The sequence below is a fragment of the Kogia breviceps genome, chromosome 14 (assembly GCF_026419965.1).
Source record: "Kogia breviceps isolate mKogBre1 chromosome 14, mKogBre1 haplotype 1, whole genome shotgun sequence".
NCBI lineage: Eukaryota > Metazoa > Chordata > Mammalia > Artiodactyla > Physeteridae > Kogia > Kogia breviceps.
Window position 1 is genome coordinate 25825752 of NC_081323.1, and position 16742 is coordinate 25842493.

General features: G+C 57.3%; 1 protein-coding gene across 2 annotated transcripts; it reads right to left on the reverse strand.

The window, feature by feature from the left end:
- Positions 1–305: 305 nt before the first annotated feature.
- Positions 306–15610, reverse strand: UBE2I (ubiquitin conjugating enzyme E2 I). 2 transcript variants are annotated; one of them, XM_067012801.1, is made up of 7 exons: positions 15422–15610; positions 9475–9550; positions 9220–9303; positions 8191–8263; positions 3614–3723; positions 3410–3489; positions 306–927 (listed from the first exon to the last, which is right to left on the reverse strand). In XM_067012801.1, the coding sequence occupies exons 2-7, from the start codon at positions 9538–9540 to the stop codon at positions 864–866; spliced, it is 477 nt and encodes a 158-aa protein (XP_066868902.1). In that variant the 5' UTR covers positions 9541–9550; positions 15422–15610; the 3' UTR covers positions 306–863. The 2 variants fall into 2 exon arrangements, with proteins under 2 accessions (XP_066868902.1, XP_058894489.1); XM_059038506.2 differs by lacking the exon at positions 15422–15610 and adding an exon at positions 15014–15147.
- Between the last annotated feature and the right edge of the window lie 1132 nt (positions 15611–16742).

Genomic DNA, 16742 nt, shown 5'->3' on the forward strand with positions numbered 1-16742 from the left:
GCCACCCTCAACCGCCTGCGATGGCACTGAGGGGGCGAGCTGCTTGAACAGCAGTCTCCCTGGGCCCACCTGGCCTGGGTTAGGCACCTCATCCTCCTAATGGCCCAGGCGGTGCGAGCTTTACAAGGGTCTTGATGCCAGTTCCAACCTGACCAGACCAGAACTCTAGCACTCTGCAACCCAGAGCCCCGGCATCGGGGGGACAGAATACACAGCACTATTTACAGAGGATGGGGCCAAGTGGGGGGTGCTGGGCACACTGAGGTCACCTCCTCACTTTTAATGATGATAATGCAACAAAAACCTTTATATAAACAGTTTATTTACTCTAAACAGCAACACAGACAAACGCCATATAAACACAAAGGAAGTGATGCGGAAACGCGACGCTGGCTGACTGTGGATCTGAGGCTCGTAAGCAACACAAGCCGGGCTCTTGGGAGAGGAGGCGGCGGGGCAGGTCTGATTTTCTGTTTCGTGCAGCCAGCTGAAGGCTAAGTGCAGCTCTAGACGGCGTGAAGCATGCCTGCATCCACGAGCAAAGGAACTAGCTCCTTGGGACTCATTGAAGTATAAAAGTTTATAATTTTACAGCAGTTGAAATACTGACATCAATATTAAAATAAAAGCAAGTTTTACATAACAATCAAAAATACAAAAGACTGAAGGAAGAGACCCTGTATGAAAAACTGGGCGATTCAGCGAGCCGAGACTGTACCAGTGGCGGAAATGGAAAATGGCGCCCGCCCAACCCTCCCCAGGTGACCAGTAATTGTAGAGAGCAACGTTAGATTTGCAAAAATGTTGTAAACAAGTTCTTGCCACACCAATCCCTTCCTTTTTATGATGCCACAGGTCGCTGCTTATGAGGGAGCAAACTTCTTGGCTTGTGCTCGAACCCTTTTCTCGTATTCCACTCTGTTTTGGCTGAGGAGGTCAAAAGAAAGACATGTTAGAAGGTGTGGCTGCTGCCCGAGGGCGCCCAGGAAGCCTGGAGCGCATGGGCTAGGAGGTCTCAGGGGTACCGGTCCTGGGCCAAACTGGGAGGAGGGTGAGCCCTGTGGGTTTACCGGTCTAGCCAGCGACCAGCAGCTTCTTTCCCTACCTCTGAGGCAGCATCCATCATACTTGTCACTGGAGGAAACAGATCTCCCAGTACCACCTGCTTCAAAACCAGACACAAACCTCTGCGGGGTTTGCCCTCGGCTCTCAGTACCGCGGGAGAAGGTGCAGGCAGCTTACGGCGGCCAGACAGGACCCCAGCTGGGGCTCTAGGGTGAGAACCACTGCTGATAAAAGGGGCCAGTGTGAATTGCCCAGAGGGGAGACATTTGCAGACAGGGTTCCTGGACACCCAGTGCTGGGGCTGGTCAGCGACCCTCACGAAGGTGTGCAAAGCCCCCAGTAAGAAAGTCAGGGGTCCTTCCAAGCTGTGCTGTGTAACCAGCGAGGCCCCTCAGAGCATAGCCCATGACCTGAGGCCCAGCTGTAACCAACCACAGCCCAGGCGTGGGGTGGCAGAAGCTCCTCAGCTGCACCACGGCGCCGACAGCTCCAGTGCCCAGGACCCTGCCTGTGGCCTCCCTGGGGAATAGCTGCAGCGCCAGCAGTGGGAGAAGCAGAGCTGCTGGTGCGGCCCTGTGCTGGCCCAGCGCCAAGGAGGCTGGTGTGGCCCTGAGAGCTGGAGAGCGAGGTCACAGGACCAGCGCCTACAGTGGTCTGAGCGCACCCAGAGCGCACCCACCCCCGGCCCCTGACCTTTGACCAAGGCTCCCAGTGTTGTGTCAAGCTCAGGCCACCACAGCCCCAGGGCGGAAGCAGTGGCCAGGGGGCTGTGGAAGGAGTGGGCGTAACAATCAAGTCCAGCTCCACCACTGACCAGGTGAAGGCCAGGATGGGGCTGCAGGCACCTGCCAGCGTAGGACATGCCCTGTGACCTTTTGGATGCAAGGTGGGAATGCGGACAGACGCCACCAGCCTGGGCCAGCACCGACCACATAACCAGAAGAGCCTCGGCGCCTGACGGTGCAGAACAGTGTCCCATGGTACCTCAGCCACATGCCACTGCCACCAACACAGGAAAACCCAGCTCTGCTCTATGAGCAGCAAGGAGACATCTCAGGCTCGAGGGCCACACGCCTCCGTCACAAGAGCTCAGCTCAAATGAGTACCCCAGTGGCCTTATTTACAAAGGGTGCGGGCCAACGGGGCGCAGCAGTGAAAGCACACAGCGCCCAGCTTGAGGTCAGGGCAGGAGTCGCTGACGCTCCACTCGAACCACTGAGCAATGCCCCCCTGGTGGGAAGCCCCAGGGAGGCGGCCAGATTGAAGTCCAGAGGGGGTGGGCCAGGGGGCTCTGGGACCTTGGCCCTGCCGGGGTATGTCTTCTGCCCTTAGACAACACTGGGCTGGGCCCAGAGACCTGAGCCATCTTGGGAAGAGAAATACCTCTCCTGCAATGTGGTGCTTCTCTCGGGTGGACTTGGAACAGCTGGGGTGCCAGCTGCTCAGAGCAGCCCGAGGAGAGTCTCAGCCTCCGCTTTACCCTCCACCTCTCACTCCAGATGCCCTCTAGGAAGGAACAGGCCCCTGCCTGGTCTCTCCCGAGGGCCAGCCCCTTGGGTCCCAGGCCACTGGGGCACCTGGGCACTGCCCTCAGAAAACGCTATGCTCCGTTCCCCTATTCTCCTCAGGTGTGGGCCTGGGTTTCTAAACGTGGTCAGATGGAGCAGTGGGCGTCAGAGCCCCAGCCTAGCTTAAGGCCCCATCCAGACCAGCCTGGGGAGGACCACAGGCCCACATGCCACATTTAACCACTGCTCACCACAACTACGTCATACCAGGCCTCCTCCCTCATCATGGAGAGTGGAAGCAGGACCCACATGCCATGTGGGGAAGAGCCAGGCATGGAGTGGACACCTGGCACTGGGGGTTTGGGGGGTAGGGATCACAGCAGCTGGGTGGCCAAGAGCAACCTGATCATCACACCCCCACTGACCACCCCCATGGGAGGCACCACACCCAGGTGGGACCAAGAAGAGGAGATGGGGAGAGCAGCAAGAGGGCCAAGGTGGGAGGTCTGGGGTCCCTGGTTGAGCTGAGTTGTTGGACATCCCTCCCTCAGGGCCCCACTCAGGGGGACGTTCCCTCTGAGCTAGACCAGAGTCCCAGGGCCAGCCCGGCCACAGCTCAGACACAAAGTGGCCAACACCTGAGCTCTGCTTCCTGACACACACACCCCCGCGGGTCACCTGTTTCTGCACACGCAGCTCCCGTGGCTGCAGGACAGCCCGGCTGCCGTGTCTCACCCCCACCACTGCTGCCTCCCAGCCAGGCTGTCAGGGGCAGCCTAGACCAGACTTCAGGGAGGCCAAGAAGTTGCAGCAAACGGGGTTGGATTGCTACTAACCAGTAGATCGTGTAGGCCTCTGCTTGAGCTGGGTCTTGGATATTTGGTTCATTTAGAAGTTCCTGTATTCCTAATAAGATCTGCGTAAGAGACAAAACAAGCACAGCAAGGTGGGAGGCCGGCGGGTTCAAAGGCAAACTTTCCCAGGATGGAGGACCACTGGCCCTCGGGCCCTGAAGGGTGGAGGGAGCTCACACTCCATACCTGCTTAATCGTGATGGCTGGCCTCCAGTCCTTGTCCTCCTCCAGGATGGACAGGCAAACTGTGCCCGAGGGGTACACGTTTGGATGAAATAACGGTGGTTCAAACTTGCCTGGAGCAAAGGGAATGAAAGAAACATGTTTCTGGTGGCAGGTGTCTTCCTACCAAGTAATGTCCTGCGCCCCGACGCTGCCTCTCCCCCTACACTGGGGCACCTGGCTGGTCACCAGACACCTGGCTAAGAACTACTTAGAAAAACGAAACTGGCCCCGAGGTGGGAGGAGTAAGCAGCCGCCTTCCTGACAGACTCAGAAAGGAAGCCATGTGCTCCCAGGACCCCACCCGGGGTGGCTGGCAGTCAGAGCACAGAGCCCCGGATGGCTGCCCCCATGTCCTCCCAGCCGGGCTGTGGCCTGACTCAGAAAGATGGGAAGGGGCTGCTGCAGCAGGTGAGGAGGGACCTGCGGGAGAGCCAAGGGCAGAAACTCAGAGGCCCTTCCAAACAAGTGGCCATTTTCAAAGCAGATCATCCTGCTTCAAAACAGAGGCTTTTGACCCCACATTCTTTCTTCAAAAACAAAATAACACAAAGCAAAAAAGGGTAATTTTCTTTAAAAAAAAAAAAGAAAAAAAAAGAAAAAGAAAAAATACATGTAGGAAATTTGAAAACATAAGAGAGCATGAGGGACTTCCCTGATGGTCCAGTGGTTAGGACTCTGCGCTTCCACTGCAGGAGACGTGGTTCCCCTGGTTGGGGAACTAAGATCCTACATGCCTTGTGACACTGACAAAAAGAATAAAGAAAAAAGGGGAAAAAAAAAGGGCAGGAAAAAATTGCCATAATGAGCCCCACCCAGGGTCCGTTAACTCACTTAACGTGTTAGTGTTTTTCTCTCATCTGGGCACTTTCCCCCTTTCTCTTGATTTTTAAAACATTATTTAATTATACCCAGAAAAGTTCAGCAAGTGTAGTACACTTGATGAATTACCAAAAATGAACACACCCACTCATACCAACAGCTTCCAGAAAACTCCCTCCCTCAACTGCCTCATTATCCCAACTTGTACACCCGCCCCCAGACCAGGACTTGCGGCTCTACACCCAGGGGTCAGTTTGCACCTTGCTACCACACAGGCCTCGCTGGGAGAAGCTGCCCATGGACCTGCCCACCCCACCATAGGTGCACATGTGAGCTACTACAACTGAAGCTGCAAACATTCCTGAACGTGAATTCTAGTGCACGTATTTCAACGTGAAAATGCTGGACTGCAAGGTGTCCGTGTTGAACTTGAGTAGATACTGCTTATTTCCACAGCGGCTGTACCAACTTACATGCCGCCAGCAGGGTCTGCATGTTCCCACGCTTTGTGACTTTGCCAGCCCCTGGTAGTGTCAGCCATGGAATTCAGCCACCCTGATGACAGTGGCTGCCTCTCATGGTTCTGATTTGCATTTCCTTTCACTCCCTGAGATGCACTTGCTGCTTCTTTGGAGAAGCTCTTCTTTAAACCTCTCACACTTTTCTTGTTGACTTGCAGATGCTCTTTATATACACAGGACACAGGCCCTTTGTCAGTTATTTGTCTCCCAGCACCTCCCAGCTCCTCAGCCCCATCTCAGGTCACTGGCTGCCTTCCCTCTGCACCAGGTCACTCTCATGACTCCTAACACTGCCATCACATGGACTGCTGACCTCCACAAATGGAACCTGGTCCAGCTCCTTGGCATCTGGGAGACTCACTCATGTCACGAACACTCATAGACTCTTCCTTCTCTCTGTTGCAGACTGTCCCACTGTTCATCTGTCCATTCTACTGTGACCAGACACCTGCTCTGCCCCCAGCTTTTTCTGGACACACGCTGCCCAGGCCTTTTGGTGTGCACACTTGCACTGGGTCTCTCCTCAGTGAACAGCCCGTCCCAGGGCAGGCATTAACTGTGGCCTCAGTAGACAAACCGAGAGCTTTCTGAGGGAAGTGTTCTCTAGAGCTGGGCCCCTCCCTCCCCACTGCCTGCTTGTTCCCGCTGGGTTGTCACTTGCAGTGTCTGGTGATGAGGTCAGGCACCTTCTCCTGTGCCCACTGGCTGGGTGGAGAGCCTCTTTTGTGAAGGGCCTGAGCTAATGGTGGTCTGCCCTTTCTCACTGAAGTTCAGATGCTCTTGATCTATTTGGAACGAGAACTGACAAACACATCCCATCTCTGTCCTCCTCACTCTCACTGGTGTCTCCTGGTGAGGAGATGGTCTTGATTTAAATGCAGTCCAGCTCATCCTTTCTCTCCTTATGGTTGAAGTGCTCTCAGCCCGCCCACGTGATGGAGAGATCCTCCCGTCTCCTCCACAGCTGTACTTCCCACTGGGCACCAAGATCCGCAGGAGAGCGAGCTCTCCTTCCACTGGGCCCCCCATGCCTCCCAAAGTTGCCTCTGTCATCAGCCAAGCTTGTACACGGCTGGCCTCTCTGGACTCTGCCTTGCAGCCCTGCGTCTCAGTGTCCCTGCAGCAGGTCTCAGCCCACTTTCCATCTTGCCGTCCTACGGGTCTGGGTGCTCTCCTCACCCAAGCAGCCTCAGCCTAGGCCTCACAATCCCCCTCGCAGATCTCCAAGGGCATGGCTGTTCTCAGCACCCTGCATTTCCTGCATGTTAGAGTCTGCATGACAGTTTCCAAAAAAGTCTGCTTGTGTTGTGACTGGGATCACACTGAACCTGCAGAAGAGCTGGGAGAGAAGAGGCACATGCACTCACAGTCTTCTGAGCTGTGCACACAGCCTGTCCTGCCAGGGATCAAGGCTGTCCCTGATCCTTGCAGAAACATCTGATCATTTTCAGCAGAGAGGTCTTTTTTTTGGCCACGCCTCGGGGCTTGTGGGATCTTAGTTCCCCGACCAGGGATTGAACCCACGCTCTTGGCAGTGCAAGTTGGACCAGAGAATTCCCTTTTAAATTTTTATTTATTTTATTATTTTTTTGGCTACATTGGGTCTTAGTTGCAGCACGTGGGATCTTTGTTGGGCATGCAAGATATTTCGTTGCAGCATGCAGGCTTCTCTCTAGTTGTGGTGTGCGGGTTTTCTCTCTCTAGCTGTGGCACGTGGGCTCCAGAGGGCGTGGCTCTGTAGTTTGCGGCACGCAGGCTCAGTAGTTGTGGTGCGCAGGCTTAGCTGCCCCGCGTCATGTGGGATCTTAGCTCCCTGACCAGAGTTTGAACCCATGTCCCCTGCATCGGAATGTGGATTCTTTACCACTGGACCACCACGGAAATCCCCCCTTTCAAATTAAATAAAAAATTTTGTGAATTAGTCTTTTATTTAGCAATCATGAGACTCAGAGAAAGATTGTCTGCAGCCCTGTCTTCCAGTTCTTCTGCTGAGATTTCTTTTTCTTGCCTGGCTTTATCTTCTTGGAATTCCAATACAACGTAGAATAGAAGTGATGAAAGTAGCTACAATGTCTCATTTCTTGATTAAAGATATTCTTTTTTAAAAAAATTAATTTTGGGGGGCAGCATTGGGTCTTTGTTGCCAGCACGGGCTTTCTCTAGTTGTGGCGAGAGGGGGCTACTCTTTCGTTGCAGTGCGCAGGCTTCTCATTGTGGTGGCTTCTCTTGTTGCGGAGCATGGGCTCCAGGCACGCGGGCTCCAGGGTGCAGGCTCAGTAGTTGTGGCACATGGGCTTAGTTGCTCCACAGCATGTGGGATCTTCCCAGACCAGGGATCAAACCCATGTCCCCTGCATTGGCAGGCAGATTCTTAACCACTGTGCCACCAGGGAAGTCCCTCATTACAGATATTCTTTAAGGTAATACCTGTACGTGGCAAAAAAATTCAAACAGCAAAGAACCACCCCAAATGAAACAAGTCTCCATCCCAGTGGTTAACTGTTACGTTTTAGAAACTCTTCTGGTTGTGCCTTTATAACAGACATCTTGAATTACTGACCACCAGAGTGAACGCTGACACAGTCTTGGTGCCGGGGGCACTCTTCACATGCTGGGGCATGCGTTAACACACCCAATTAACCAGACACAGATAGCATTTGCTGATTTCCAGCTACAAAAGGGGAGGGACCTGGGGCCCCTTCTGAGTTTTGCTGAAATGTGTTCCGACAGTCTGGCCATAGCACTATCTCAGATGCAGCCTCAGCCCTTTCTTCCTGCCGCCTTCTCTGGAGACTTCAGCACGCTATCCACCCAGGGTGCACACGCTGCACCACGTAAGTATCAAATTCTAACAGGCAACAAAACCCTCTGGGGGGTGAGGCTCTGGACCGCGGTCCTTCTGCATGGCCACCCCATCCAGAGCTGGAACTTGGTGGCACTAAGGGCCCACCTCCCAGTGATGAGAGCTGGGATTCTGGGTCTGAGACTGGGACTATTATGTGCACCTCCAGCCACTGGAGGTACAAACAGACTCAAATTCACAACCAGCCCCAGGGATCAGAGTCCCTGGAGCCACCCCAGGAGCAGAGCAGGACATAACTGAAGCTCCATAGGCCCAAGCTCTCTGAAGAGGACCTTAGATCTCTCTGCTGGAACAGGCAGAAGCCAACCGACTTCTGAGGACTGCGTTCTACTCACATTTCGGAGGTGAGGATGGATAATCGTCTTTGAACAGCATCCGTAGTTTAAACAAGCCTCCTTCCCACGGAGTCTGTTGGGAAATAAAACTGTGATCAGGTGTGCTGCAGGCCTTTGCGGTGGGCTGGGCCCAGGAGGGGCAAGGAGCTTGCTCCGGCTGCACCCCAGGACGGTGAGGGCCCCCCAGAGGCGGCTCCTAATGGCTCACAGCCCACCACCAGGACTGCTGGGGCCTCCGTGACCCCCAAGTTGGAAAGGGGTTTCCCTGGAGAGACAGGAGGCCCTGGGGGGCTCCCCCCGACACTGAGTGGGTACAGCAAAGACTTGGCGGGAGACTCCCGTGGGGGGCATTCTGCAAGGCTCCTCCCTCAGGTCCCATGGGTGGGCAACCTCCCAGTTCCACGGCCCAACACCCCTCCTCACCCGCCACCCCCAGGCCTACTCATGCTGTATGTTTACAACCATGGGTAGGAGAAAATGGAGACAATGAAGCCCTGTCATCACCCAGACACCTCAGGAGTCTCCTCCTTCCTTCCAGTTCACCCAAGAAGAGACCCTCCCTCCCAAATGCTTCCAACGTGCCAGTCCTAACGGACCCAGAAACACTCAGGTGAGCGGAGGAGGCAGCACCGTGGCCCATGAGTGTAGGATACGCGGGGCCCCACATGGCTGTCTTAGGTGGCTGATGCCGGGCCTGTGTGTCTAAGGATCTGCAGGTGTCCCAGACTCAAGACCCACACCCCCTGCACCCCAGAGCATCGCCATGTCCGTGCTGCTTCAACCTCAGCCCCTCTCCACCCCCTCCAGGGCTCCTCCTGCTCCTGGGACGTGGCAGGGGGGGCTGCATGACGCCACCCCTCCCCATCTGCTACAGCCCAGCTCCTTTCTGAATTAAAACTGCCAGGAGGGCCACATGTCACCCTAACCTTGTCCCCCTGGCCAGGGGATGGGACCACGGCCTGTGTGACCATCACAATCATCACACACACTTGAACCTGAGTCCTTCTGAAGGGGGGCAGCCCCTCTTACCCCCTTCTTCCCGGGAATGGCGCACTCCCAGTTCATGAGGTTCATCGTGCCGTCGGGATTTTTTGTTGGGACGGCCACAAAACCCTGAGAGGAAACAACACAGGGCACATCAGTGCCATGGCAGCTGGTTCCCTGCTCCCGGGATAAACCCGCCAGCATCAGCCCAGAGGCCAAATGGCCAACCCGCAGGGATCTGATGTTCTTGTCAAGGGGAAACCATCACCCTGCCACACGCAGAAGTAAAGCTTTCCTTACAAATGGGTGGTCTTTTCTCCAAGCTTTCCTCTCCTGGGCGAGTCTGCTGAGGGCGATCCCCGACATGTTTGCGTCCCTAGAAGAGACGGGCAGAGTGTGCGATGAGCACTGGCAGCCATGGGCCCTCTGCCCCCTCACCCCATGCCTGGCCCAGCCCAACAGACTCGCTTCCAAGAAGCAGGGAAACCAAGGTTCCCACCCGGCCCCACACACCGCTCTGGACAAGCTGTCACAGCTCCCCACACCCCGGGGGTGAGGGGGCACTCCCAGCCTCCTGGTGTAGGCAGCTCACCAGGGAAGAGGGAGTGGGTCTCCCATCCCCAGGCCCCCATGGCATGTGCTGTGACTTGCATTTCATGATGACACAGAGCTCCAGAGAAGCAAAGCCCCAGGCCCAAGTCACACAGCTGCCAGGTGCTGCGTGGGGAGGGGGCGCCGTGCACTCCCAGCAGCCACCTGCCCACTAGCCCTGCCCTCTTTGTCCTGTGGCACCTGCTGGAGTGACAGGGACCCTAATTCCACCAGACTCTTTAGCAAAGACAGGGACAAGATGGGGACGTCCAGAGCGCAGGCCTGAGACCTGGGAGGGGCAGTCACTGAGCACTCCCCTTTGCCAGTGCTGGGACGTGGGGGTGCTGGCAGCCCTCCGGCCCAGAATCGGGGGCTCAGAATCTAGACTCAGGCCCGGCCAGGAGGAGAACCCTGGTCCTGGAAGGCAACCAAGAGGAAGGCAGCCCTGGTCAGAGAGCAGTTTAACCATGCAAGGGATGGGGGCTGCACAAGTCCAGAGGCAGCACCACCCTCCACCAGCATCCAACAGACCCACCTGTCACCAGGCCTGGGGGTTCGGGCCTTCCCTGGCCCCTGCCACTTTCTCATCCTATAGCCCCACCCTAGGACCTGCTGCCACTCCGCCTGTTGTGAGTGGGCCAAGACCTGTCTCCCAGTGACTTTGGAAAGTCAGCAAAAGGGGGAGCAGGCCTTGAAGCCAAGCTACTCAAACTCCTGGTCTCTCCCGAATATCGGCTCCCCTGCACGTCTGGACCACAGACCCTCAGGGGCTTGGCGGCATCAACCATTCAGATTCATCGACCGGAGCTGTTAGCCCATCTCCCAGGTGCTCCTGATGCAGCACGCAGACCAGGCATGTGGCACTCTATCGTAACCCCTGCTGCCCTCAACCTCCTTCTGCCCAAGAGAACGCGACCCTTTGGGACTTCCCTGATGATCCAGTGGTTAAGAATCTGCTTTCCAATGCACAGGACGCGGGTTCAATCCCTGATGAGGGAACTAAGGTCCCATGTGCCGTGGGGCAACTAAGCCCACACGCCACAACTAAGACCTGAAAACTTGCTGGAGAATCTGACCCCAAGTGTGTTTGCTGGTCTTCAGAGTCCATGGGAACATTAAAGATACCCTGAATCAAATATTTCCAATAAGCAAGCCTTTAACAAGACAGAGGAGAGTGTATCCTACACATGCATGGCCGGTGGCTTGCCTCCACCCTGCAGGCTTGCACTGGAGGGCCTGGGGACAGGCCCCCTCTGCACCTCTGGCAGGGAAGAGGTCCAGCACCTTGAGTTCCCTAGGACAACATGGTGCACCCTCTGCAACCACACCATGGCTCTCAACCAGGCACAGAAGAACAAACTTCTGCCAAAAACAGAACTGGAAACCAGCCGTGCTTCCCAGCTGTGCTGGCCCTGACCCAGAGCTGGGGACCACCAAGCCCGTTTTAGACCTGAGAAGGGAAGATCAGAAGTAACCTGCCCACTGAGGGAGGAGCCTCAACTCAAACCCAGGGGGTCTTCCCACTCCCAGCAGGAGGGCTGCTCCTCTCTGCAGCCCCTGCCTCATAATCACTCCTGCAGCCCCCTCCCTTGGCTCAAGCTGACCCCCAAGTGCTCCAGCAATCCAAATCAAAACCTTGTCCTAGCATCTGCTGGGACACTCTGCCCCCAGGCCTCAAACAACACAAACACACCCACGTTCCTGCAGGAGAGGTAGGATCAGGTCAACAATGCAACAGCAGACCAGCCGATCAGTGGGGCCCTGGGCAGCTACCTCACTGGGCACCGGTTACAAGGGCACGTCCCCAGGCCCAGTGGCCCCATGGAGCCAGGAACTCTGTGGGGATCTGGCTCTTGGACAACTCCCCAAGAAGTAAGCATAGTGGGGACGGGGGGGTGGGACGGGTTTGGGATGGCCACCGCAGCCTCCAGCATCACCCAGGAGCCCAGGTCTCAGGAAGTGGGGTGAGTTACTGCAAAACACCAGAGCAACGGGATGTGGTGTGTCATCAAGAAACACATATACTCATGTCATCATGAAAAAAAGTGAGGGTCAAAAATCAAAGCCCAGGCTTCCCTGGTGACACAATGGTTAAGAATCCCCCTGCCAATGCAGGGGACATGGGTTCGAGCCCTGGTCGAGCACATGCCACGGAGCAACTAAGCCCCTGCACCACAACTACTGAGCCTGCACTCTAGAGCCCGTGCTCCAAAAGAGAAGCCATCACAATGAAAAGCCCGCACACAGCAACGAGGAGTAGCCCCAGCTTGCCACAACTAGAGAAGGCCCGCATGCAGCAACAAAGACCCAACACAGACAAAAATAAATAAATAAATTTATATATATAAAAAAAACAAAGCCCCCCACTCAGCAGGCATGGTGACAGGAACTGTTGCCCTGGTGGTACTCTGATCCGAGTACACCTTCTAAAAGGCTATAACCCTGCCCAACCTCAAGATTAAGTCCAAGACAAGTAACACCAGGCCTGCACCCAAAACAGAATTTCTTTGCCACCCACCAACCCCAGAACTCTGGTCTGCCCGCTTCCTCCCCATCCGTGGACCTGACCATCAGGAACATGTCTAGGATTTCCTTCTCTGGATGGCACACCTCTGTCTGCTATTTTCACTCATTCATGCAACATAAATTGAGGAACGGTATGAGTGTCGCTGCCCAAACAGATGACATGGGGAGAAGTGCTAGGTGCCAGGAGACACAAAGCAGGACGACTATGAGACGGGCAGTACTTGGGTCCTAATGGTGGTCAGGTGGCCGCCTGGACACAGCCTGCAGCAATGGGCTCAGTGCAGGAACATAAGAAAGAGCCGGAAGGGTGGGCACTGGTCCTGAGGGTCTGGGATTGCCTCAGGGAGGCGGGGAGATGCAGGGCATAAGGGCACAGGAGAGCAACAGCCGCTTTTGTCTTTAAGACTCTCTCTTGTCGGGGGCTAGGGCAGTAACCCCAAAGTCTGAAAAACCTTCATTCCTGAGACTTTCTCAAACCCTTCAAATGGCTCTTCTAAATAGAACTCAACCCCACCTCATCCCCAGGGCTGGTGGGAACGACCCCCCCACAGGGGGCTTGAGGGATGTGGAGGATGTCCACAGCAAGCCCCTCACCAGCCAGGGCAGAGCACGCAGCACAGGCTGGCAGCCACCTCTGAACTAATGAACGCAGAAGTTCAGCAGAAGACAAGCAGCTGGCGTGAGGTTCCTGAGTCTGCGCTCTGCCAGGCGTCAAGACTAGTTTCTGGAGCCCCAGGGCAGCACTCTGGATGCCGAGGATCCGTGGATTCTGAAATGGGCAAGCCAGCACTCGGACTGCTCTGGAGGGGCAGGGCTGGGCCAGGACGCAGGAGAGGCCAGCAGGGCAATCCTGAGCACTGCCTGTCTGCTGACGGCGTGCCAGGACTCCACCACAGGCCACCTCTGCTGCTAACAACGGACAAAGCTGCCTCTGCAGGCCCTGTCCAAGCACCAGCTGTGGCTGTCTCAGGTGCAAAAGGTAATGGGGGGGGGATCCCCACAGGAGTTCCTGCAGCCCCTTCCTTAGGGGTGCCAATGGACCAGAGCGGGAACCAAAAAGACCGCTTCCACCACGTGGGCAAACAACCACAGGTGCACACCTGCACTGTCCCAGGCAGAGATCTAGCCTCCTGCTCCCCAGGAGAAAGCGGTCAATTTGGTACATTTTAATTAAAACATGGAGCCACTCCTTCAGAATCCCACTTAGGATCGAATCTGCCTTCCCCAAACAACAGAGAGACACATAAGGAACAGTTAAGTGTTACTAGACACTTTAGAACAGCAAAATCATAAGATATGAAAATAAGATATCTATGAACTGCTAGAGACAGCCTGCAGGAGAGGAGCCGGGTTCTCCAGGGAGACCCTGGAAATCTGCCGGCATCTTCTTCCAGATCAGGCTGTACTTGAACCCGCTCTTCTAGTTGACAGCACAGACTTCAGAGCCACTTACTGGCTGTACATGTGGGCAAGTGGCTTCTCTCTCCCACCCTCAACCTTCTCACCTGTAAAATGGACAACAGCACTGTGACCTCACAGGTTGGCCGGGGATGAAACTGATAAAGGATCAGCAGCCCTGGATGGGTCTTTTTCACGCAAACACAAACTCCCCAGGGGAAGGCACTGGCTTCACCTGATGCAGGCACCCTGCACTCAGGAGACACTCCAAACCAGTTGCAGTTCCCTGTTCTTTCCTGACATTACTTCCCAGGACCCCAAGCCATTTCTGAAGCAAGGGCCCAAAGACTGAAGCAAGGGCCCAAGACTCACCAGACAAAGGTGCTACAAGATACAGAATTCACGCCTAAACCACCCGAAAGGCCATAAACAAGTCAGGACGAACTTGGGATCCATATCCCTTTTTTGCTGGGTAGGTTTTCTATCCAAAGGCACGGTTTCCTTAAGAGCAAGAAACATTTAGGACTACAGGCTTTAAAAAAAGACCAACAAAAGCCAGCTCGGCAAACACAGAACAGTAACTTTGCTAACTGAGGAACTAAGCTTATTTCCGAATCATACAAACCAGACCAGTTAATTCCGTGATTTAGGGGCAGGTGCTGGCCGTTACCACGATCCCAGCTAATCATTGCCTCGCCTTCCTCCTACTCGCCTAACTACCAGTTCCAGCTTCCGTGCAATTGGTACAAAGCAGTCTTGGGAGGAAATCTCCCCGTTAAGGGGAGCGCTAACACTGTCCCACCAACTGGAAGCGGAGCTCCGGAGGCGCAAGAGCTCGGACTTGTTTTCATTTCTAGGCATCACACGCCACCCCCCAAACGCGCCCGCGCTTCTGCAGCGCGCGGCTTTACACTCTTTGTGCGGTGCGTCCTCTCCCGGGCTGGAACGCGCCACAGGTTCGCGCGCACACCTTGACCCCGGAAACGCTCCGCCTTGGCGGAGAGCTAGGCGCTCCTGTCACCGCGGCCCGAGCGGCGGGCGCCGTCTGCGGCCCCGGACGCAACCCGCGCGCTGCGACCTGCCCGAGCGCGCGCCCGAGCGAACGTTCCCAGCACCCCCGGGACGCGACGGGCCGGGGTTCGGGCCGCGGGTCGGTGAGCCCAACGGGCCGGCCCCCGCCACGGCGTCAGCAGCCCGGGGCGGGCCGGTTCCCGGGAGCGGGCCGGGCCGCGGGTGGAGGGCGCCCGCCCGGCCGAGCCCGACGGCAGTGGAGGCCGCGGCCCGTCAAGGCTTGGCCCCCGGCCCGTCCGCCCCGCGCGCTCACCTCGGGCGGCCGCGGCCCGGCGAGCGAGGCGGACGAGGCGGCAGCGGCGCTCCCTTTGTCTCGGGACTTCCCTCCCGAGCCCGCTCCGCGCGCAGCCCGAGCGCTCGAGGACCCCGGAGCGGGCGGGGCGGGGCGGGGCCTGCGAGGCCTGCCCGTCGCGCGCCTGCCCCGCAACCCGTTGCCGCCGCCGCCCGCCCCGCGCCGTCCGCTAGGCCGTTCGCCGCCCGCCGCCCGCGTTCCGCCGCCGCGCGCCCGAGTCCCGGGCCCGGCCCGGGAGCCCAACCCGGGGGCGGATTTCCAGTCAGGCGGCGCCCTGGACACCTGCGCTCTTAAAGGAGCCGCGTCCCCGATGTGAGGGAGCGTCTGCAAACTCCCCTTCGCGGGGCACGCGTCCACCCGAGGACACACCGGCGAGCGGCGGCGTAACGGAGAGGCCGAGATCTCCAAGGGCTCCCCGGATGCCCCGCGGGCACCTCTCCGGGCACGGCTCCCAGAGGTCTCCTTGAGGCTAGGATCCGGGGCTGGGGAGCAAAGACTACTGAGGCCTAGGGATCCCCGAAGCGTCGCAGCAAGGTGACGATCCCTCGCGTACGGCACGCTGTGAATCCCCTTGCAATTGGCCAGTTCGGGGCTCTGGGCGGGGCGTTTGTCAAATCTGCCCAATGAGCAGACCCTGTACAAAAGGCCGAGTGCTGGCCCGACCGACGGAAGGAGAAGTGCGGACGCTCCCTAACCCGGGGGCTGGCCCCGGGGGGAGGGGCGTCGGGGCTGCGAGCGGGTGGGGGAGGGGAAAGGAGGCCGGCTGAATCACGGCCCCGTCCCTGCCGTCCCGGTCTCGGGTCCACCCTGAACTTGTGTGCGAACGCGGGTCCTTCCCGGCCACGCTGTGCGCCTCCCCGTCGGGCGGCCCCTGACCCCCGCCCCCCGGCTCGCGGTGGGAAGAGGGCGCTTTCCAAGGTCAGGCCGCCCCGCCCTTGAGCGCTTTGGGATCAGGTGGCAAGAGGTGTCCCGGGCCCGACTCGGGCCGCGCGGCCGGTGCAGGGCTCCTGGCGGCCCTGGACAGCAGAGGGGGCTTACTTTCATTCACTGCTTCTTTCCCTTTCACAGTCTCCCTCTGTCTCCTTCCTCCTTCCTCCCTCCATTTCCTTGCATTCCCTCTCCCCACCCCAGTCCCCTAGTTGGCACTGTGCTGAGACTGTGGGCCTCCAGGGCAGGGACCCTAGGTCTGGTGTCCCAAGGCTCACATCTGGCCCAAAGCTCTCAGCGGGTGTTCAGTGGATGAATTGCGTGTGCTCCCAACAGTTCTGTTATTCTGGGGGAGTACAGTGAGGAAGGCCACAAGCCCTGAGATGGGGGGGTGGGCAGCCGTGTGTGTGTCAGGGGTAGTCTGCTGGGTCTGGTGGCTCTGTTGGGCTGGAGAGGGAGTCTGTGTAGGGTACCTCCTGGTCATCAGTGGCCCAGCGAGAGGGCCTGGTTATAGTGATTGGGGTCCCAGGTAACAAAGGCCAGAGGGCCCGGCCCCCTTGAGCTGCATGTGAGCATTCCAGGTCTCTCCTAGGCTCTGAAGTCCAGAGGGGCTGCCCACTCCTGGATCCCCACAGTGACCCAGCGTGGGCCTGTTCAGAGGCGCTGCCTCCCTTTGTCCCTCCACTGAGGCAAATGCCAGGATCAGGGATTGTCTGAGACATCTGTTCTCTGGGTCCCCAGCCCTGGTTCGCTGGCTCTGAGT